The sequence below is a fragment of the Labeo rohita genome, chromosome 17 (genome assembly GCF_022985175.1).
Source record: "Labeo rohita strain BAU-BD-2019 chromosome 17, IGBB_LRoh.1.0, whole genome shotgun sequence".
Lineage (NCBI taxonomy): Eukaryota > Metazoa > Chordata > Actinopteri > Cypriniformes > Cyprinidae > Labeo > Labeo rohita.
The window spans coordinates 27554043-27578037 of NC_066885.1; the positions used below are offsets into that span (position 1 = coordinate 27554043).

Sequence of the window (23995 nt, forward strand, 5' to 3'; positions counted from 1 at the left end):
TCTCCGCTTTAACCTCGGTTTTATGTTATGAAAATGATAAAAACTGAGTCTGCTGTTTTCACTCGTTGTTAATAATCATACTCGAGGTCATGTAAATTATACTAGTTACCTTTGGAACTTTCTGAAGTGGTAAGAATACAGACCAGCGCACACTCACTAAGGGCCAGCGCAGTTAAAAACAGTAATTAAAAAAATAAATGGTGCAAATATATAAGAGTATTGTTTTGTTTTTGTTTTTTTTTAAGAGTAAAATTTAAATTTGTTTTTTTGTTTTCACTTTATTCTTAACACTATGAGTTAATGTTACTACATAAAATTACATTCCTTTGATTCTCAGAGATGAGAATGTGCTCCGCTAGGGCCTCGCTCTCATTGGCTGGAGAGTTTGCATCAAAACGTAGCTGTCGACATTTGTTTCCCTGCAAAGGGCCCTGCGAGAGAAACAGACTCCAGTCCTGAGCTCTTCATTGGCCAGCGTGCTGTACAAATCAGACTCCAGCAACTTCAACCCAGAAGAGCAGCGAATCATAACCGTATGTGCTTTAATCTCTCTAAACCATTTTATCCATTCTTCGCGTTTAGCTGTAGAGGCTTCATCATAACTCATTTGCTTCACGCTTTGATGAAAAGGATTTTATCTCGATGTCTGCGATATTTTTGTAACGATTTAGACGTATATTCGCTTTTGGACGTAAAACTTTATCGGACTTCGAATTGAATCCAGTCATTCAGTAAGTAGCCCGCCTTATGTAGTCGTGTGAAATATATTTTTCTTCATTAAGATTTAGCGAACAATTCTGTTATTGTTATTATTATCGTCGTCGTTATTGTGTAGTGTAAATGATTCTTTCTGTGCAGTCTGTTCATCTTTTTATGGCCCAAATGTTCTTCTCTTTTGAGGCTTGTATGTTGAGAACGCAAACAATTAGCTTATATGTTTAACGCGGCCCTTAATATTAAAAATGTATATCGATAATTACTGATACTCATCTTGACTTGTGGTAGTACAATTTCACATATTTATTTATTTTAAATTTAATTTAAATCCAAGTCTGCTATAAGTGACTGATTTGTTTTCTTGCTCATTTTAACCGTTTGAATGCAAATTTGATAAATAATGAGCGAACAACGAGCGACATAATTCGGCACACTTTTCTTATTTCTGATGAGAATGTGAATACAAATAAACGAGGAGTACATAACATGCATTTTATATTCTGTCGTCCATACGCTTAATATTTTTTCCTCTGATGCTTTTAGTCTCAGTACTTATTTTTTTTAATTTCAGTAGTTTGTTCTGTATTTCAGAGACACCGTTGCGTTGAAGTGTCTGTGAGTGTATGTGTGTGCGTGTGATTTTTTTTTTTTTATTGTAGTCATGCACCGAATCAATGAGGCCAAACGTTCAGCTGAAGAGGTAGCGTCCAGTAATTAGGGGAGCGCGTGCCACACGGATTATCTCGTTAATTTATCAACAACAACATTTATCATAATTAATTCTTGGATGAGGTAATTACTATTGAGCGGCTGCGCAACTGGTAGACGAGGACTGTTTTAAGTGACAGATTGAGGGGCGAAACCGTTGGATTAAAAAAAAAAACTTTTTTGCATAATAGGGCTGAAGTTTTTGTTTAATAATATCATCATTTAGATGATGCTGAACTTCAGTTAATTTAGAGTTTTGCTTGACGACCCAATAGCCTATTATAAGAAACTTTTTAATGTTTCATTTGGGCCCCAAAAATTGATTGGCTAATAATCTTATTTGTTCGCTTCTGTCTCATTATTCTTAAATTCTAAATAAGATAATATCTAAACTATTAAAATTAACTAATAACAATACATCAACAATCTATCTAGTGACAAACAAAATGTTTAATGGAAGATCAAAAAGATTAAAGTTGAGCTATTTGTTCGCACAGTCAGAAAAAAAAAAAGTAATTTCTGAGAAATACTAAAGCACGTAATTATAAGTTTATACTCCTCTGACTGATATGAGTGGAGTAAGGAGGTAGTTACTTTTTTTCATTGTTACTTTTGTCCCTCGCCAATGGAGCTTTTGTTATCAGCATTAGTTATCAGGCTAACAGTGGCCTTTGTTTCCACCAATAGCTCCCAATCAGTGCTCTTATGCCTGAGACAATTAGCCGGGTTCCTATGCAAATTGTGTTTCTGGCTTGTGTGCACATTTGAACGACTGAGTTTTGTCTTTGTGAGGACTTGTTGCAATTAATAGATGTTACTTTTTGGGGTTGGTGGGGAGAGGGGAGGAAGGGGAGGGACGGGGGGGCGTTTGTCAAGATGAGCTTCGTTCATCTCATGAGGACAGCTGGAGGTCTGGAGCGGCTTTAAGAGCACGTTGCGGTGTGGACGTGGTTTATTCGCCTATAAGTCATCGCAACTAGAGGAACCCAGTTTCTATCTAATGACAGACGTTGAAACAGCAACCTCCGTCGTCGCAATTAAGTAAACGTCTCTTTGTTGTTGTTTTTTAAAACAGGGTTTTTGGTTTCACCTCCACCGCTGAAGACGTTAACAAGCTAGAAGCAGAAATAAACAAGGCTAAGGAAAAGAGACTGAAGAGGCCGGTGTTCAGCCTTCCAGTTTTTCTCCAACTTTAACCCCCCACAACCATCTTTAGCATGATGTCGTATCTCAAGCAACCACCTTACACGGTCAACGGGCTAAGTTTAACTACCTCCGGTATGGACCTTCTGCACCCTTCCGTTGGATACCCAGGTGAGACAAGCTTCAGAATTAAGCATTTTATGTAGCCTAAAAGAGAACTGAAATGTATGCATACAGCGATTTTGAGTTGTTCTTTATGGATTCAGGACTATGTAGTTACACTTTTGCCTGTATGTGCTTAAGTGCAAATAGTAGGCCTGGCTATTTGATTTGCTAGCCTCATAATTACACTTTCACTCTAGGCGTCTTGCGATGCAAGTTATTATTCAGCGGTTGTGTAGCTGATGCATAATTAAACTTTAGAAGTATCAGGCAGTTATACATTTTGAAATCCAATCTCACACAATTCAGTATATATATATATGCCTTATAAGTTGTAAGAATTTAAAAACAAACGCCAGCTGGTGAATTAAAATTAATCTATTATTCTGATATATTTAGTAGGCCTGTGTTGTTTTTATTGCACCAATGATAACATTGAAAGGGGAAAAGTTAAAAAAAAATGTTTTGTTAAAAAATAAAATACGCCAAATGTTTTTTTTATATATATATATTTACGATGCATTTTCAGATGTATTCATATTTTATGGTAATATTTTGGTATCATACATTAATATTTATAACCCGCTTTTTAAATAAATCTATGCATGAAAGCTTTTCGGGAGGACAAACTTGTGATGCATTTGTTTATTTAAAACAGCGACTCCTCGAAAGCAGAGGCGGGAAAGGACGACATTTACTAGAGCGCAACTGGATGTGCTGGAGGCTTTATTCGCGAAAACGCGCTACCCGGATATTTTCATGCGAGAGGAGGTGGCCTTGAAAATCAACTTACCGGAGTCCCGTGTACAGGTGCGTATCATTCAATCCATGCAAGAGTGTCTTAATTAAAAATTAAACCATGTAAAATACATAAACATCTTTATGAACCGAGAGGCGCACTAAAATGCTAAAAGTAACTATCATAATAATGAATATGTTGTTTCTCATTTTGCGCCAAGACAGTGCTGCCCCACAACTTAATTTAGTTCTCACCGTAAATATTAATAAACCCTGTTTTTACCACGTCAGGTTTGGTTCAAAAACCGAAGGGCAAAGTGTCGCCAGCAGCAGCAACAACAACAAAACGGAGGCCAGAACAAGGTGCGACCTGCCAAAAAGAAGAGCTCTCCAGCGCGGGAGGCCAGCTCTGAGAGCGGGGCGAGCGGCCAGTTCACCCCGCCCTCCAGCACTTCAGTCCCGGCCATCTCCACCACAACCGCGCCGGTGTCCATTTGGAGCCCGGCCTCCATCTCGCCGCTGTCAGACCCACTCTCTACCTCCTCCTCCTGCATGCAGCGATCCTACCCCATGACCTATACTCAAGCGTCTGGATACAGCCAGGGCTACGCTGGTTCCACATCCTACTTTGGGGGCATGGACTGCGGCTCTTACTTGACGCCCATGCACCATCAGCTGACCGGGCCAGGATCCACCTTGAGCCCCATGAGCAGCAACGCGGTCACCAGTCACCTGAACCAGTCTCCCGCGTCCCTCCCCACGCAAGGCTACGGTGCCTCAGGGCTCGGCTTCAACTCGACCGCGGATTGCTTGGATTATAAGGACCAAGCGTCCTCGTGGAAACTGAACTTCAATGCTGACTGCTTGGATTACAAAGATCAGACTTCCTCCTGGAAATTCCAGGTGTTGTGAAACTAATAAAACGTCTGCCATTCTGTCCAATCAACACACTAAAAGACCATACAAAATAAACGTTGTAGACCTGCCATCCTTCCAAAAACAGAAGCGTTCCGTGACCCGCGAACTCTCCGAGATGGATGGGTTGCATTGTGCCCGACAGCGCTTTTGAAGTTCGTCTTTGACATGAAATATCTATTCGAGCTACATGCACCCCTCGTGGCCTGCAAAGTAGTATTTGAAGGGTCGTGAATGCGTATAAACATAGGCCATTTGACCACAACCTGTTGTTTAAGGTACAGGGAATCAAAGTGAATTCGTAATAAGTTAGGTCAAAGCCACGGAACAAATCCTTACACAAGAAAAGAGGAGAAAAAACTACACGGCAAAAGGAGCCAATCTTTTGGTTAAGTGCTTGGAATGGGCAGGCTTTCTCTAAGCCTCTTACAGCACGCCGACCTATTTCAATGTTGGCAAGACGAGAGACACTTCCATCAGGAGGATGATAGAGAGGATGTGTGCGAGTGCGTGTGTACGTGTGCGTGCGTGTGTGTGTGCGTGCGCTGAACGCCCCCATGGCGACCTGGATGCACTACTTTATTTAAGAAAAGGTGTTTATAAGGAATCAATATGTAGTTTTTAAAAGACAATCAATGTGTGTCTTATATAAATGGTACATTTGTGTTTTTTTTATCTGTGCTAGCCTTCGAAACTGTGATCTGTTGTAACTGTATGCAATTTGTGAGCTCCGTCGCATCTGCGAAGACTCGGCTGTGATTTTAATAGATTTTAAACTTTTTTTTCTTTAAGGAAACACGACGGTACAATAATACTAGTCACATGATTACTATTGGATTAATTTCAAGAGACAAACAATCTTGACAATACAGGGACTCGAGAGAATGTGTAAGAAAGAGGAACTGTCTGTCCCCGTTCATTGATCTCCATTGGTCGTAACTGATATACCACCCACGTGGATCCTAAACTTGTCTGGAGTGGTAATGTGGTCCCACCACAGAAATATTAATAAACAATTTCAAATCTGACACCATATTTAAAGTTATTAAGTCTGGACGAGTTATTAAAATTTATTATGAATTGTATGTGTGTGCTTGTGTTTTAATAGCTTAGCTACTATATAGCGTGAAATGCAAAGGATAATAAAAAGGTGATTAGGACGGAGAGGCCCGATTTATGAGAAGAAAGAAAAAAGACAGCTAACGGCCAAATTTTAATCGATTTTCTTGTGCGGCAATTATGATGCATCAAGAAACAAATGGCAAATGGCGTTTACGTTAAACAACAAGTTTGCCAATTTATTTATCACACTGACAGTAATAATTTGAAAGCGCTCTAAATGTGAATAATTTATTTTGTTAACTTCTTTAAAAATGAAATGGTGTCTGTTTCCATAGGAGGAATGGAAAGAGGAAATCCCGTGCATATCCACATTATATATTAACCGCATTTTCCCGCTTGACTGATTTACAAGAAATTGCCCACCTCAACTCAGTGGTGTACCCCAATCAATTTTTAATAAAATGTGCGTCAACAAGTGGTTTATAACGGGTTAGGCTTTGATAAAGGTATATAGGCCCACTCGGAAACTTAAATTAAAGGTTAATCTTGAAAAGCACTGGCTTGTAATTTGGCTATTAAACATCGGGACACTTAAAGTAAATGTATCTTTGGAACTGCAAGGCGTGAGCAAATTTTAATTATTTCTCATTTTCCCTGCCGGGTTTCCGGCCCTTTCGTTTTAAGAGACGTGGCACCAGGAATGTGCGGCTTGGGAAAGTCGCGCTAATCCGCGCCTCAAAGACCAGTTAATCCCAATATTTCACTGGCGGGGTTTCTTTAGGGCAGAGGGCAATTCAAACGTAACTCAAAGCCTACTTTAAAGACCGCCTTTTCTGAATGCAGAACCGCACCATTTTGGTCTGTATTGCAACAACGGATGGCATTTCACAATAGGAAAGTGTGTGTGTATTATATATTCGCATGCCGTGACAGTTCTGCGAAGGTTAAAATAATACTGTTGTGTTGGATTCTCATGACGCGAATTAAAAAAAAAAAAACAATTACATTAAAAATCAACACAGAATGGTACCACAATAAATAAACAAAAATCTGTTGATTTAAACAGGCATACAATCAAGTACAAATTCAATACTTTAATTCCAAATTTGATTTAAACAGCTGAGAACACAGCTAACACCCCGGAGTCCTCTGTGACTGAATGGAAAACTTTCACAAAGAGTCCCCTCGGTAAAGGAGGGGTAGAGAGCGAACTGAGGACTTTACCGTCGGGTCCTGGAATAATTCTATTGTAAGGGCCTGATTTGAGCGACATCTCGTAATTACACTAGTTCACTTGGAGGCAGAGAGTCAGAATCGAATCTTTGAATTCTTCCATCATAATTGCGAGCAGTGGAACATTCAATTATCGTCCTTGACATTGCCAAATAATCTCCTTTTCATTCAAAGACAATTTAAAGAATGGTGCGGAATGATCAGAACATTTAGACGAAACTTAAACCGTTTCCAAATGAATTTGGAACGAAATGAAGCTCACTAAATTAATGCAGAATGTTAGAAATTTGCTCAAAATTCATAGTCTGAGATATATATTTTCTTAAATAGAATAGCCTATTTCCTATGGGATTTTTTTTTTTTTAAATTATTGTTATTTGTTTTCATTATTTATTTATTTATTTATTTATTTTTACACAGGCTGTCAAACAGCGAGATAAACGTTTTACCGAAAAATCTATGCAGTTGAGACGTTACCACAATATAAAGATGTGACAAGTTAGACAAATAAAATAAAAGCAATAAACTGCGGCAAATCGAATAAGACAAGTACAATCTCAACCTCAAGTTCAGTGTAAAACACTACGCGTAAAAAATGGCTGTATGAAATAACGTCGGCTGAAATTAATCTGACCGACCTTATAAAAGTCTTCGTTAAAAATATTATTTACAAACACATTGTGAAAGGATTTTCAAAGAATATTTATTTTTCATTCATTATTCAGATATTATTTGAATTATAATCTATTTTTGTAGAAAAAAATATTTAAAGCGGCTCCATTTCCATACTAATTTTGAAAACTCGATTAAGAGAAAGTGATAATGTTCTTCGTCTCTAACCATTAGAGACCATGGTCTTTCTCTCTCTCTCTGGACCACGGAAGAGTACAACGACTGATATCATCCAGGCTGTCCAAGTATTTTTCAAAAAAAAAAAAAAAAAAAAAAAAAAGATGATTTTGAGTTATAAATGACCTTGACCGGACCTGAAATCCAGTATATTTTTGCTTGTCGCCTGTGTTGTTTGAAATGTGTAAGATGCACCGTCCAAGAATGGGATGTTCTCCAAAAAAAAAAAAAAACTTAGAATATATCTGAATCATCCTCTAGAGCTAGGCCTATTGCCTAAAATGAAACCACCCTGAAGTTTGGAGATTAAGATCTTATTGGCCAAGTAAACGGACACACAGTGTACAAATAAAATTATGTAAATATTGAATAATACGCGAAATAATATTTCTACGCGATACACACAATTCACAAAATAAAGCACAATATTGATCACATAAAATAGGCAATGTAAAAATGTAAATTCAAAAACAACTGTTGTGAAAAAAGAGTGCAACTGGAAAAAATATATATTGGGCCTACTGATAAAGTAATCACTTTATATAACTTGCTAATACTGTCTTGAATGACTTCATTAATGGATTATATAAAAATAAAATAAATGGACGAAAACTAAATAAAAATACATCCAACAGAGTACATTTACATCCCTACACAATTAGATTTTTTTGTCCTAAAATATGAACTCACATAAATCATGCCATTGTTTGTGTATCCCTCTCATTATATTCAGTCCACATACTAATTTAACCACACACTTTCTCTTACAACTATATGGACTTAATTTATCGTAATAATAAAATATCGTCATAATTCTCATCGCCAATTCTTCCAACCGTCATGTCTGTAAGCCTGAAGTGAGAAAATACTTGAGCTAAGTAGGTCAATTACGACAGTTACTGCCATTGTGGCGGACAGACGTGCCAGTTGCAACGACAGTTAATTGAATTTTGTGCTACAGTTACGCGAAACTTTACGCCAGTGCCAACCACCCCCAACACTCGGGGTCAATCACAAGTCGGGACACTACAGAAATCTCTCAAAACAGGTAAAAACAGACGCATTGCTCTTTCTTAATTCATGATATATTACTGTAAATAACTCACCATCTCAACTGATGCTCTAAATACGTCATTAATAGTGTCATATTTCAGTGAGGCACACGCCTATATATATGCATAATGCAACTTTTAAGAATACGAATTTTTCTATCCCCTATATATTGTATAGATGTACACAAATTAAAATAATGCTGGGGGGGGAGCATGGATGATATTATTTGGATTGAGTATAATCCGCTATATAATCGATAATAATGTAAGTACATTATAGCCTACTATTAGTGCATAAACTAAAATATTAACATAGTTGTCAGTATTATTATATAAATCGGCATTTTATATTTCTGGGTTTTCATAGCGTTGCATATCACCAGTTGTTCAAGACCAATTGGTATGTTCAAAAGTTTGTCTCCCAACATGAAAATAGCGTAAAAATGCTGCCAAACGTGGAAATACAAGTCAACTTGTCGGGAAGCTGGAAGTTATTGAACATTTTTGAATTTAATTAAAGAAATGATTATGGCTTTGGTAAGCCATAGTTTCAGAAATATTGATGCTCAACTTCATAGAGATTAATGAAAGTGATGGGAGATAAATACATTTAATGGGATTTCCCGTGATGCTGATCATTTTAAGGGGCTTTGGAGCAATTATTTAGCCTACAGTTGTACTCCTTTCAAACTTAACAGATGCACACAGAACAGCATTACGACGACGGACATCAGCGGTATAATATAGGCTATAGGTATATATATTTATGGATAGAGAAATTCGTGCTTTCATAGATAATTTGAACCTGCCAGTGGAGGAAGAAAGGCGCAATGGAGGACGAGATTACCAAATTTTAAATAAATAAATAAATAAATGTTTCATTGCTAAATCAATACTGAGAATAAATCTTCTGTTAATTGTAATTAGTTACTTAGCGTATGCTTAAAAAGCAGGCCTACATAAGTAAGCATTGTTTTCTGTTACGCAAAATTACGCGTATCACGTGACACGAGTGTGGATCATTTTGAATGCGACTTTTACCAATATATTTTTATTCTTCGACAGTGTACAGTGGCTTTGCAACCATGACAGCTACAGCCTATTATTTATTAAATGTCACTTTTTTATTTCTATGCTGAACTGTAAAAACAAGAAGACAGATTTGTTAGTGTACACGTAACGGAGGCTTTCATTAATTTACACACATTGCGTGGTACTTTAATAACGATATCTTTGGGAAACATGCCGTAGGGCCAAGCGTGACAATTCCGCTTAGTGCTTCGGAAACTCAGTCTATATGTTTATATATGGCCTATATTTAAAATTTCTGTGCTGAAATATGTATTCGGTCTCTGAAAGAAGCCCGAATAAATATTAGGAGCCAAAGTTGTTTACAGCCTGTCTACAGTATGGTTATAAACCAGTTTCGTCCGTGATGTTTGGAGCGACTCTCTGTTTATTTACCGATAAACAGGGCGTGAAGGAAGCCCACAACTCCTGCGCACATGCTACTGACTTTTAACAATGCTGTTACAGTCTGTTTCATATGTGTACAGGCATGCTCTGCCACACAGTAGGATGCTCCCAGGGGTTGTAACTTCGAATTCGGTGTTGTTTTAATAGTGCACAAGTCACTGAAAGATCAGACGCCTTGACGTTCATGAGCAAAACCAAGGGCCTCCATTCCTGCAGAGCGCATCTTTCTTTTTTAATTACGGGCAACGCAGCCCTGAAGTAACATATGGGACGGGCAGACGCCGTTCTAATCCGCACCCCGCGTTGGTCGATGTTAGGCTAAACAATGGGCTCTCTTTAACCATTCAGGAGCCAGAGGCTTCTTATGCGCACAGGTCGCCTTGGCTTGGGACAGCAAGAGACAGTCACGGAAGTTTACTGGTCCCTCCACCCTTCCAAACCTCCGTGTCTGTCACGCAAACACACACAACAGCTTAGCATCCCAAATACGCAGTACTAATAATAACAAAACACTTTAAAAAAATAAAGGTTCAAAAAAGGGTGTTTTTGCAGTGATGCCAAAGAACCACACAAGAACCTTTCAATGAAAAGTTCCTAAAAAGAACCATTTTGAAGAAGATTTTAAAAATCTAAACAACCTTTTTCAACCACAAAGAACCTTTTCTGCGTTTGAAAGGTTCCATGGATGGTCAAGGTTCTTCACAGAACCATGGATGCCAATAAAGAACCTTTATTTTTAAAAGCGTACTAAATTACAGATATTAAATATTATGCACTGCATGTGTATAACAGCTTGTTAAGCCAATAAAGTGAATGACTTGCTGTATTAACTATGCGTTTAAAAAAACAAAGCTTTTCCCTGATTTACCTTTCCGGTAAAGGCTGTTTTAGATCGTTAAGATCTACATCTACTACTTTTAAATCACTTACTTTGATAGTAATGATGATAATAATAATCAGGCCATCAAGGCTAATCAATGGAGCAGCGGGTTATCTATTTTGTCCTGCTCATCCAGCCTAAGCTCACTCTGTGTGCTTTTTGCACTATTTATTTAAGTTTGTGACATCACCAATGAATCTGATAATCTTGTCAAAGATTAAATTAAAAGGGTTTTGTGCCAGTAATAACAGATTTAGATGTTTTAAAAATGAAGTCTAAAGGGATTGGGTTAAGAGCACCAAAAAGCATGTGATTTTAATTTCTCCCACTGCTCACATAAATCTGTGGATTTGTGGAGATCTGAAACTGATAATAGTACTAACAGCCTGACAACTGGTAATGTACAGATCGCACGCACACACACAGAACAGAACATTTCTCTGGCTTCCTTCCTCTTTACTTTAAATTCCTCCTCATTGGAATCATTGATCCAAAATAACTCATTTCGATTTTTCTGCTCGGAAGAAAATTGTAGAGGTTGAAAACGGCATACAGAAAGTGTGTTGAACTACACTCAGTGGCTAGAACCTCAGCCATTGTCATTACAAAGCCTTGGTCTCCTGTATGGTCTTTGATCCTGGTATTAACTACCACCACAGTGCAAGTGAACAAGCGAGATTAAACAGAGCAATATTTGGTCATTTGGAAAGGCGGAGGAGAAAGAACTAAAACTAAAATGTATAAGCTGATTATGAAGTCTCAACATATGCTGTGCTGAAACTCAGTGTCATAGCAGCGTCTACTGGTCAAGTTAATACCTATTTAGCTAATGCACACCCAAGGTCCGCATTCAGAGTCCATTTAGGCCCCCCGTGAGACTAAAGTTGTGGATTATGCTGGATGGCACAGCTACCCAACATCTAGCCTATTTCCTCAGTTAGGCCTGTAGCCCATTAATGAAAAATCTCCTTAAAGGGACAAATGGAAATACTTTCACAGCGGATTATTCAGACTCTAATGGCAATGTTTTTAAATGTCCTACACGAACAGACAGCGTAAGAGCAAACTGATAATCCCAAACACGGACAGTCATTCCCAGAACTTGGTCAACACAAATTCATCTAAACTGGTGCACATGACATTCATAAATGTCTGTTTAGTTTATTTTATGTAGTGCGTGTGGCTTACGTTTAGTCTTTGTGCTTTACCTCGGCCAGAACTCATCCTGGTTGCTCCCTCCACCGCAAACCCTCTGGGGTCCATCATTAGCCCAATTAAGCAGGTGCACAGAGGAGGTCTTACCAATCATTTACACCTTTCTGATGAGCTCTCGCTTGCTCTTAATCTCTCACAAATAAGGTGCACTTGTTGGAAAGAGTAATGGAGACCACTAATTAATTAGACGAAAACCATGAGATTATTGCTTTGAGACTCTCCTGGATGGACTGTGCTTGACGCTGAGCCTGTATATTAGTGGAAAAAAAGACAGGAGAAGGTAGTTAGGATTTGTTGTTCCGTCAGTCCCTGCAGGTCAATTTAGAGAGCCTAAATTGCTTTTTATTTATTCAGCTATTATTATATATAACTATATTCCAGCAAAGCATCTTATTCATAATAATGAATGGAAACTGAACAGTGCTTAGGATCTGTTAGAATTAGATCGCATTCACACAGTAGCAGAATACACTCTTACATCAAAGAGCAGTTCATATGGTATTTTAAAGTGTCCTAATATTGTCTTGGAGTCCCCTATGACAGGTTTAAATGCATCTAAGGTCAGAAAACATTGTCATTTTCTCAGAATATACATTTGATATTAGAATAATTTGGGATGATTTTTTAGAATGATTTTGAAGCCTGTAAACCCCTCCTTTCTCTAAGCCTACTCTGCTCTGATTGATCAGCTGGCCAAGTCTGTTGTGATTGGTCTTTCCGTATACAATGCTAAAGTATAAATCTGCTAAACTATAAACACTTCTCAAAAAAATAATGGTGGATACGTTAGCCGAGTGCTGTTCACTCGTCACATATTGACGCTTGGTCAGGATCCTTTGGCAATGCTTTTTGATGCTTAAGGAACCCACTTTTGGACTTGCAGGGTCCTCCACTGATTTCAGTTGTTTGCCATAATTTAATGGTTTGCATGCATTTGTAAAAATATAAATAATTTACTAGAAATTTATACTTTCATTGGAGCACCTAACCCCGCCCCAACCCTAAACTTACCCACTTCTGAACAATATAAAACGCATAACAGGCAAATATAAGTACAGTCACAGGTATTTATTGCAGAAACTGACCATAAACAAGCAGTTTAAAAGCATTACAAACAAGTCACATGATATCTTTATGCGAAGAAAAGTGTAAAACATAAGGTTTTAATTGCTATAAATGATCCCGCTGCATTAAGGCGCTCACATCTCATTCAAAAAGATACTCCCAAACATTAGCATGACGCAGTCGGTCACGAGACACAAAAGAGTCAATGGCATTTCACAACCAAGACTTACGTAACGCTTCTTCTGGCAGCATTTTTTGAATTTACGCACAAACAGACTGAGTTTAACGGCTCAGTCCGTTTTGTCTCGGAAGACTTGGAATATTAATACTTTCTGTATAAATAATGTCTGTAGCTGTATCTTCCTGTTGTATCTTGTGTTTTATTGACAAATGGTAGGTTTAGGGGCAGGAGTTGGGTTAAGTGCTCGTAAATGTGTAAATAATGTAATGTAAATAAAACAGTTGTGACTGTTTACATTGAAAAAAAAAATCAACATATATGCAATAATGGCAATATTATTACCCAATATATAATTTAATCATGACAATAAAATTCTTAGTGCGTTTTGCATAAGCATTATGACGCCAAGGGTTTCTTATTTAAAGCGTGGATCCTGCATGTAAAAAAGTGGCACCAAAGGGTCCAGACCAAGCGTCAATATGTGATGAGTTGGGAGTGAGAATGTGTTGGGAGTGAAAATGAATTTTAACCACTGATTCTTCACATCATCCTTCGGCAATGAAAACAAACTTGCTTTCACAGCACAGAACACGGCGTCATTCTGATGTAAGCACACTAACTAGCAGAAATGTTTTTGGGCAGGTCAGAGTCTTTTCATAGGCAGGCAGGGATAATGCTAATATGTTACCTAGTGATGTATATCAGTAACAGGCAAAAGATTAGATAATATGGTGGTTAAGACGGTTCTGAGTTGACTCTTTTGAGAGACAATATCTTTATCATGCAATTTTTTGATTAACAGCTTTGCCAACTGTTTACATTGAAGGATAGCTATGTTAAATACTCTAAAAAAAGACATTTTTCGAAAACCCATATGACCTGCTCTTTAAGTGCTTAATATGGTTGCGTTCACACACTTCAGTTATTTATGGATTGCCATGAAGGTCAAAAACGCATTAATGTTAACACGTAAACAACACGTCGATGACACATTGTTGGCATGTTGTTTACGTAACAACATGTATTGTTTACGCATTGTTTTTCCATGCATATTTAGCGCATATTCTAACCATCAACATGACAAAATCCACACTTTTGACCTTCCTTTTTGCGTAAATAAACTGCATTTTATAACCCATTTTGGCCAACTGCGGCTGTTTGTCAGGTCAAGTAACCACTCTGCATTGTACTTGCATGTCTCCTGTGTGTGGAGTTTTTATGATTTTTTTTTTTAAACTTACATGGACAAGATATGAGCTGTGCGTTTTGTGAATGCTTTAGATCCAGTCACTGTTTTCCACTACTCTTTTCGACACTGCACAATTTTAGCCCTAATTTTCACTTTCTGACAGTTTTATGCCCCCCATGAGCGTGCTGGTCCGAAAATGAGGTATGTTCAGGTGCATTGCTATTTTGAGGCAACTGAAATAGACTGCACCACTGACCAGCTAAAACCTGGTCTAAAGTCAATGGCACAATATTTTTTTTGTTATTTAAAGAGCTTGTTAGTAATATGCACCTATAGGTTTTCTTTTATTATTATACACACGGGGATGCGCATCAGCACACAAAAATGCCAAATATTAAAAATGAAAGGATTAAAATGTAAAAGATTATTACTGTGTAGATGCCTACATGTCATAATGGATAGTTAATCACTTTCTTATGCGAGCTGTATTTTGGTTTAACTTTCCCTTTTGAAAATGATCATGTTAAGCAAGGAAGGGAGAATTTGGAAAGTGGGTGAACAGTAACTCACTTGAGTGGGCTCGGCCCGTGAATACCTACCCTTTGTGCCCGCCCTGCTCTCTGGAGAAGCGTTCAGTCTGTGTAAATAGCAAATCCGCCATGGCGCAAGCGCAACTGGCTCTTTAAGGGAATAGGAGATGAGACTCAGATTGGTTTAATGCATGTTACACCCAAAACACACCCATGACTCATTAAGAGAATAGGAACAACCCTTTTAGACCATGTGCTGGGCCCACCAACCATCTTTCCTGTCCTTAAAATATCAAAAATGGATTTGGACACGTCCCAAGTGCACCATTTGCTTAGATCATTAAAATAGGGCCCCAAGTCTTACTAACAAGCACAGGTCAAGAGCTGTAATTACAACCATGTACGATGCTGTTTGCAAATGTTTGTTTGAACTATGGTTTCGGGAAACACTGAATTGTTGAAATATGTTGGTAAGGACAGAACTTTCGACCATAGTTGGCTAATAATGCTTTTGGGAAACGCACCCCAGAGCAGTGGGTTCTGAGGAGCATGGATCTCTTTCCTAACAAGCTGATCACCTCAATCAGGTGTGCGTTAAATAAGGAGGACAAAATGTGCAGACCAATGGGTCCCCATGACTGGAGTTGAGAACCAAGTTTTAGCAGGATGGCCACTCACGAATATGATCAAATGCTTTCAATCAAATGGCAAAGGCTACATAAAGCTGGGGTTTCAATCGTAATTTGTGGGGTACGCTTCCTCAACATGTCCAACACAGTCTAATAACAATCATTCTTTTTTTTCCTACAAATCATACATTTTCATAGGAATTACATCACAGTGAATCTGTGTAAAATAGCTATATTTTCTCATGAGATTGGGTTGAACACATCCTGTTATGTATTAGGTGAGTAGGTGGTGAGTAGGTGCCTGTTCTGCACCTGTTCTACACCTGTGTGAGAGGAAATAATGTTCCATAGCAGAAGGTGGCATAAGTCTGTATTCATCATTCAAAAAGGGAAACTGGAACTGAAATTGCAGATATAAAACCAGTCATTTCAATAGAAATCCAGGCAGTTGGGAGTTTCGCTTATTAATTCGCCACACTGAGAAACAAATTCCTGCTTGGTTTGAAAGTGCTGTGTGAGCAGTGCTTCTTACATCTCTACACTACTGAGAAGAGCCAGTGTACCGTTTTTGCAAAATTTAGTTGCAATTTTGCTAATGTGACCACAACACAAGGCTGGGAATCACATAGGTTGTTGTCAATCCCAAACACTGGGATTCTAACTGGGAATGTAAACGTTGCCATACTATACGAGAAAAAAGAAGACATCAACATTTTTTGTATTGCTCAAATAACTTTGGTTTACTAAATTAACTAAACTGACTGGGTTGCCAAGTCCGTGCTTTTCCAGGAGAAAGAACTACTTTTTCTGAGCTGTTGCCACAGGTTAAAGGTTTGACACACTGCATAAACTGCATTTGACTTAAATTCATGTATTAAAATATTTTATTCATTTAACATTGTACCCATGATATGTGGTAGATGATGAGTTTTGTGAGGGACGGGCACTTGTAAGGAGCCTTTGAACTCTCGTGAACTCCTTTATGAAAACAGACTGTGTTTATAATTACTAATACATAGTGATTTTCAATTTGAAATTGTTTATAACACATAACAGTGACTGTACAATGTGCATTTTAAGTAATGGGAGTGGCATATTTTGAGTTTTGATATTTGGGATATTTGTGGCATTGGGCTTAGTTTTGTTACATAGACCTGGCAACCCTGCTGACTATTACTATAGTTCCTTTTTCTTCTTCTTCCATCATCTTTCAGGTCCCTTTCCTAAGCAGGGTAATTAGTCCTCCAAGGGCTCCTAATTGTTTGAGGATAAAGAGGTGATTTGCGCTTGGGAATACTTCATTATCCTAATCAAAGGCTGGAGAAATCGGAGCACTTGATTGTGCTTGTGAGAGCTCAGTAACTGCTCTTTGTGAGCGGCTGCACCATTGACCTTAGTGCCACTCAGCTTTGCTTCAGGTACTACTAACCATTGTTTCCATTAGCAAATCAATAATTCAGATTCATTAGTTTATATAACATAAAAGGGAAAAAGGCTTCAGCTAACTGTTTATATCACTCACCCAATTAAAGCCATGTGACTTGATGAGATAGTTCACCCAAAAATGAAAATTCTGTCATCATTTAAACTTTTTCCACTTGCTCCAAACCTGCACAAGTGTTTTTCTTCTGTTGAGCACAAAAGAAGATATTTTGAGGAGTGTTGGTAACCAAACAGCTGCTGTAGCCGTTGACTTCCATTGTATTTTTTCCATACTATGAAAGTCAGTGGCTACCCTCAACTGTTTGGTTACCAGCATTCTTCAAAAAAACTCTTCTGTGTTCAAAAGAAGAAAGAAACGCATACAAGTTTGGAATAATTTAAGGGTGAGTAAATGATGACAGAATTTTTATTTTTGGGTGAACTATACCTTTCTCCACTTTAATTAGTAATACTGAGTCTGTAAAAGCTAAAATAAAATAAAATAAAATCCTTTTTGGATAAAAAAAATGTTGTTAACAGTAAATGGAGAACATGAGCAGAAGAACAAAGAGATTTGGATTTATTTGTAGTAGTTCATGAGCTGGGTTTCATCATGAAACTTGAAAAAGAATAAAATAAATAAATAAATAACATTTCTAATAACTGGCTTCAGTTCCTCTTAATGTTGTTCTTATTGTGACACCACAGTGGTTATGTAATAATATACTTGTTGGGATGTAGGTACAAATCCCAGTGAGAGCACCAGGTGTTGTTTAAAAGTTCAGTACTTCAGCAGTTCCCATAGCAATGAGCTACCCATGGGTTCTAGGTTAATCTTAAGGAAACAGCATGGTAAAAATACAGTACATCTGATCACAGGATTTGGCCTCTTGGACTGATGCTGGAATTATTTCATCAAAGAGCTGCTAAGCAACCAGGATGATTGACAACTTTAACTTCTCCCCGTTTTTGTCCATTTTTGCATTTTTCCTCTACTTTGCGGTGTCCGTGCCCACCTGTTCAGTGCGCAGAGTGGCACAAAGCAAAGCACGTGCCACACCAGACACTCAGCCACTGGTTTTTGTCCCAGTCAGACAAAAGGGCTATTTAGGCTGGGTCACACAACCAAGGGCAGAATGTGGAACTTGAAGGGTGGGGGTAAGGGCATTATGGAGCAAATCTGGTAGGGTTTAGACTGCCTGACCAGGCCACTGGGTGAGCTGTGTGTATTGGGGGCAGCTGTTTGTACTTGTTTATTAGTGGGCTATAAGTCTGTGTGTTTTCTAAAGATTCTCCATCCTTAAGTTCATCAAACAAATTAAAACTATATTTAAAAGCTCAATCTCTATACATGTTCAGATTAGGAAATTAATTGGAGCCTCAATATAATCTCAAGCTATACAGCCTCTAAGACATTATTGCATAAGTGTTTGTTAAAATAGGCTGTTTCTTGGTTACAAGCCTAGAACATGCACTGATGAGGAAAAAAACAGCAGGTAAAAAGCAATGTCCAGTGTAAATATACACAGATTGGGTTGCTTGTCCACTTGACTACACCATTGTACTCACAATAGCGGTTTTATTGACTTCTTACTCCCATGGGACGAGCAACCGAGGATCATGGGGGTCAAACTGGAGTCCCGACGGAGGGCAGTGCTTTTAACCTCTTACAACACTTTGTTATGGCACCTCACGTCGTATATATGATGTCTATATCAAACTAGAGAATAGACACTGATTTTTTTTTTCATTATCCTGAGAGAACATTTAAAAAGGCATTTTATGAATATAGCTGCAAGCAGTGATTACGTTCAAGCGCTTCAAGGCATTTAAGCACATAAAATAAGACATTACATATTATTTAGCAAGCCTGTAACTAGCTAAATCAATGATTAAAAAAAAGCATTTTTGGCTTGTTATAGTGCCAGATGTGGCCCGATCTCCCTAACACTTTGCATGCTTGTCGCATGTGCTCACCAGGTTTTGTGAAGTTTTGAGTTTTCATTTAGGCTTTATAGGCTTTTGGGTATATTTGGACAGGCCCCTTTTCTTAATGTACCTGTCATAGCTTCCCAAAGGATAAATTTCAACTTTTAGATAATTATTGACCTAGAGAGTCCAGAGAATTGTTCTGCAGTGTTTTTTTTCCAGATGAAAATGCTTTTTCCAGTGAAAAACCTAGGACTAGTTCGCAAAAGTAGGTTTTTTACATTTTCTCAATTACTTAAAGGATTTGATTGACAGCAGTGGTTCTAGACACAAAATTGTTCAAAAAAAGGAGATCTATTGTATGATATGAACAGCATTTGTATGTGTGAAAGACATTTTTGCCCTTGAAAAATGCGATTTCACCCCCCAGTGGCCAATTTCTTTCAAATTTCTCACAGATCTTTAGGGCCGTGAGTCAAACAGGCCTACAGAGTTTCATTCTAAGCGACTTCCGTTATGCTGCGCTATGAAACCCATTAATTTCAATGGCTTGTGCTGCGCAAGGACGGTTTGTTGCTGCGTTGACCAAAGCACACATGCAGCGGAGCACACCACTGGTGCGCAAGCCGTTCATGCCACACTCAAAGTTCAAAATAGTTGACCTTTTGCTTTCAACATTCAGTGTGAAAACTGCTTTAGCCTTGTCTAATAGGTGCTCAAACTTCATTGGCCAATGGCAAACATTTTTTGAGATATGCAAATGTCCTTTTAGACACTTGTGGCACTTTGGACCAAGACAGTGCATACCAATTTTCATGTTAATAGGACAAACGGTTGCATAGTTTTATGTTTTTTTCCCTCTTATAGTGCCACCAAGTGGCCAAGCGCCACAATGTTTTTCATGTGACCTCTTACATACATGTTCTGAGTTTGGCGAAGATATCAGTCCATTTAAAAGTTACAGCCATTTAAGCAAAAATGGCCCTGCAGCTTTCAAACATTTTGGCATCCTTTTGCAACGGTGAGTCAAAAGTTTAACTTTTTTTTTTTTTTTTTGGATAATTTTTCATATTCACTGTCCAGAGAATCTTCCTGCACTTGGTTTGGTTCCAATCGGGCGAAAAACCTAGGACTAGTTTTTTTTTTTCCCCGGGTATTTCGCCGGGTATCAGTCAATTTTGTCTGGTACGAGCCCTGGATTTAAAAGAAATAAGACACTTGAGTCTACGACTAACGGTTTAGGAGTTATAAGCGATTTTGTACTTTTGATCGCTGTAGCGCCCCCATCAGGCAAACCTTGGTGACATTGTAGAAAGTGTGAGTACTACCATCTCTCCGAGTTTCAAGTCTCTGCAACTTACAGTTTGGTCTGCAAGATCAGTTTCACATGGAGATTGCTAATCCTTGGCCATTCTAACAATTACAATAGGGTTTCGGTGCTACACACATTCTGAGCTCACTGTCTAGACTGTACTACGTCATGACCTTCCGCGTTAGTGAGAGTTGTTTTTGTTTATTGTTTCCTTTGTCGTGGCTTTGGTGCTTCCGCGTCGAGACTGTGACCCTTGGTGGCCCTTCTGTTTGCCAGCAGTCATTTGGCCTAGTTTCTAACAAACAACACATCTATTTATTCTCTTTTCTAGCTGTCATTTTCATGTTAATAAAGAAGCATATATAGAACAGTGGCAATAAGGCTATTGTTTTTGGGACTGCAGTTTGTCTATTGGTGGAAAACAGACAAACAACACTTCATTATTCATTGGAAAATATATACTAATTCCCAGCTTTATCACAAAGTCAGTCACAAAAGTTATATTTCCTCTGTTATTATGTGCTCAAAGTATTTGTATATTGCACATAAGTAAAAGAAACTTTGCTTGAGTCATTTGAAAAAGAGAAATTCTGGTTAAATAAGCAATGCATTAACTCAGTCATAAAGTTCAAAGTATGCTGAACATTAAATAGTTTTTTGACACAATATATCACAGTCAGCTTGCTGTCAGCTTGAGTGAACGGTTGAGCTGTTAGGACAGTGAAACATAAAACCTCCATAGTTTCCTAATGAGCCTCTAATTAGTAGTTTAGAGGGTGGGGTGGGTGTGTTTGTTTGTGAGACAGTTATTGAGGTTTAAAGAAGCTTAGTTTCTCAAAGTCTCTAGTGAAAAAGAAAAGAAACGGTTAATTGCAAAAGCAAATTATTTGGAATCCGTATTATAATTAAAAGGTGAAAGAATGGATTCATTTTACATGTTCCAAGTCCATTTTCTTCTTACGTAAATGCTGGAGAAACAAAAGAACCACTATATTAATTCTCATAGCGTCCACTACAGTGACAGACACATAAAAGACATTTTATTATACATTTAGGGTGTGATGTTTTAACCAAACCACTATGAGTGACTACCTTTGACCCTTATAATTTTACATTTTACGTTTATTTATTTATTTATTTATTTTTTGTTTAAAGAAATTATGTAAAAACAAATATTTTGAAATATTAATACAATTTAATACATATAATCTTATTTTGATTATTTACTTTATCAAAAATACAAAAAAACTGTAACATTGTGAAATATTATTACAGTTTAAAATAATGGTTTTCTTTTATATATATATATATATATATGATAATTTACTTGATCAAAAATCAAAATCAAAAATACAATCAAAACTACAAAAAATAAAAAAAGATTAACATTTTGAAATATTATTACAGTTTAAAATAATGGTTTTCTATCTTAATGTATTTAAAAATATAATTTATTCCTGTGATGCAAAGATGAATTTTCATGAATTTTCAACAGCCATTACTCCAATCTTCAGTGTCACATTATTTCATACAGAAATTATTCTAATATGCTGATTTATTATCAGAGTTGGAAACAGCTGTGTTGCTTAATTTTTTTTTTTTTTTTTTTTTTTTTTGGAACCTGTGATTCTTTTTTCAGAATTCTTTGATGAATACAATGTTTAAAAGAACAGCATTTTGTTATAACTTTTTATCAATTTAACACATCCTTGACGAATAAAAGTAATAATTTCTTTAAAAAAAAATAAAGAATAAACATTTACTGACCTCAAACTTTTTAAATGGTAGTTTATGGTATATTTTAAATAAATGCTGTCTTTTTTAACTTCTTATCTATTAAAGAATCTTGAAAAAGGTTTCACAGGTTCTGAAAAATATTTAGCAGCACAACTGTTTTCAACATTGATAATAAATAAGCATATTGGAATTATTCCTGAATGATCATGTTTGCAAAATTCTGCTTTGCATCATAGGAATAAATTACATTTTTAAAATATATTCTCATAGAAAACAGTTTTTTTTTTCTAGATTTTTGATTAAATAAATGCAACCTTGATGAGTATAAGAATCATCTTTAAAAACATAAATAAAAAATCTTAGTGATCCCAACCTTTGGAACAGCAGTGTATATCACAGACTATGTTATCTATATACACATTTAAAATGTCAGATGTTTTAGAAAGCAAGCAATGTTTTTTTCCATCTGTGCAAAATGTCATTGGGTTCCTCTGTATCTCTAAGTAAATGCTTTTTTAGAGCGTTTGCCATTGTTTTATGGAATATGCGGGTATTAATTATGCCATAATGCTCAGCAGGTGTTTCTGTGTACAGGCACACTTCCCGCACATGACCAGCATCAAAAGCGTGTGTGTGTGTGTGTTTGGAGAGGTTATGCAGGGCGTTGGACCCCAGATGGGTTAATGGGAAGCTTAGCATCAAGATTACAATGCAACAGTGTCAGCTTCAGATCTGCCAATGATTGCCCCCAAGCCCACGCGCTGGACCACACGTTCAATACGACCCGCCGGGGGACCGAGGGAGGGGTCAGAGGACAAGAGCAAAAAGCATAATATTAAAGACTACATGTTGTTCTTCAAATACAATAGAGCAGGCTGACGGGCGCAAAACGTCCTAGGCAGTTGCTGCATCTTTTTCCCATTCAGTTGGTGGTTATATCATCCAACTGGTAAATATATAAATATCGTAAACTCATCTGCTGTCCTTTTTAGTTGAATAACCGGGACATTTACACACACGCACACATACGCACACATACCCCACTCCCTCCCCCCTCACCCCAAACACAGGGCCTGTCCGTCACAGGCCAGGCTGTTGCTGGAGGAGATTGGATGGTTAAGGGCAGAGACAACAGCCCCACTAATTAAATTCTGCCAGGTTAATCCCTCTGTGTCCCCGCTACTCACTCTCCGTCCTAAACCAGGGGGAGGAGAGAGACGGATGACAAACAATCAACATTCATCATTAACAATGGCAACAAAAAAAATAGTAAAACATGAAAAAACAAAGAGAAATACAGTGGGTGAAATTAAGTAAACAATGGGCCATTGGGTTGAGATACTATTGTTATGAAAACGGAACACAAAAAACAAACTCGCGGCAGATGATAAAAAAACAACAACAATATAACAATAACATACACCTGCTGTTCTAAACAAGTGTACTATTGTTTTAAGCACTAACCGCTGAGACATATGCCTTTTTAGTATGAATAGCCTCAAAATAACTGAATTCAGTATTCCTTTTTAAACTCTTGTTCTTTTAAATGAAACGCTTTAACTGACATTTGATTTTACTCACCATAAATGCTCATAATTAAATGTCAGTTTTTTTTGACACACCATGAAAGGGTCTATAAAGACCTCGTCATGATCAAAAACACTAACATTTCACCTCCAGCACAGCCGGTGGTCTGAGACCCTCCACCCGGCCCTGAGAGAGCGAGGCCGTCAGGCTGTCATTCTCCCAGCATGCACTGCTAATGAACTCACGGAGGTTCATTGCCCTCCGTGCCCTCAAGACCGCCCAGACAGTGAAAAATGGTGTTTTGATGACCTCTTTGACCCTTTA

The 23995-nt window shown here is 37.6% G+C and overlaps 1 protein-coding gene across 2 annotated transcripts; it reads left to right on the forward strand.

Moving 5' to 3' along the window:
• Nucleotides 1-414: 414 nt before the first annotated feature.
• otx2b (orthodenticle homeobox 2b) lies at nt 415-5437 on the forward strand. Of its 2 annotated transcripts, none has more exons than XM_051132736.1 (4): nt 415-533; nt 2501-2739; nt 3389-3540; nt 3760-5437. In XM_051132736.1, exons 2-4 carry the CDS (start codon nt 2643-2645, stop codon nt 4378-4380), a joined length of 870 nt encoding a protein of 289 aa, XP_050988693.1. In that variant the 5' UTR covers nt 415-533; nt 2501-2642; the 3' UTR covers nt 4381-5437. The 2 variants fall into 2 exon arrangements, with proteins under 2 accessions (XP_050988693.1, XP_050988694.1); XM_051132737.1 differs by lacking the exon at nt 415-533 and adding an exon at nt 542-731.
• Nucleotides 5438-23995: the final 18558 nt, after the last annotated feature.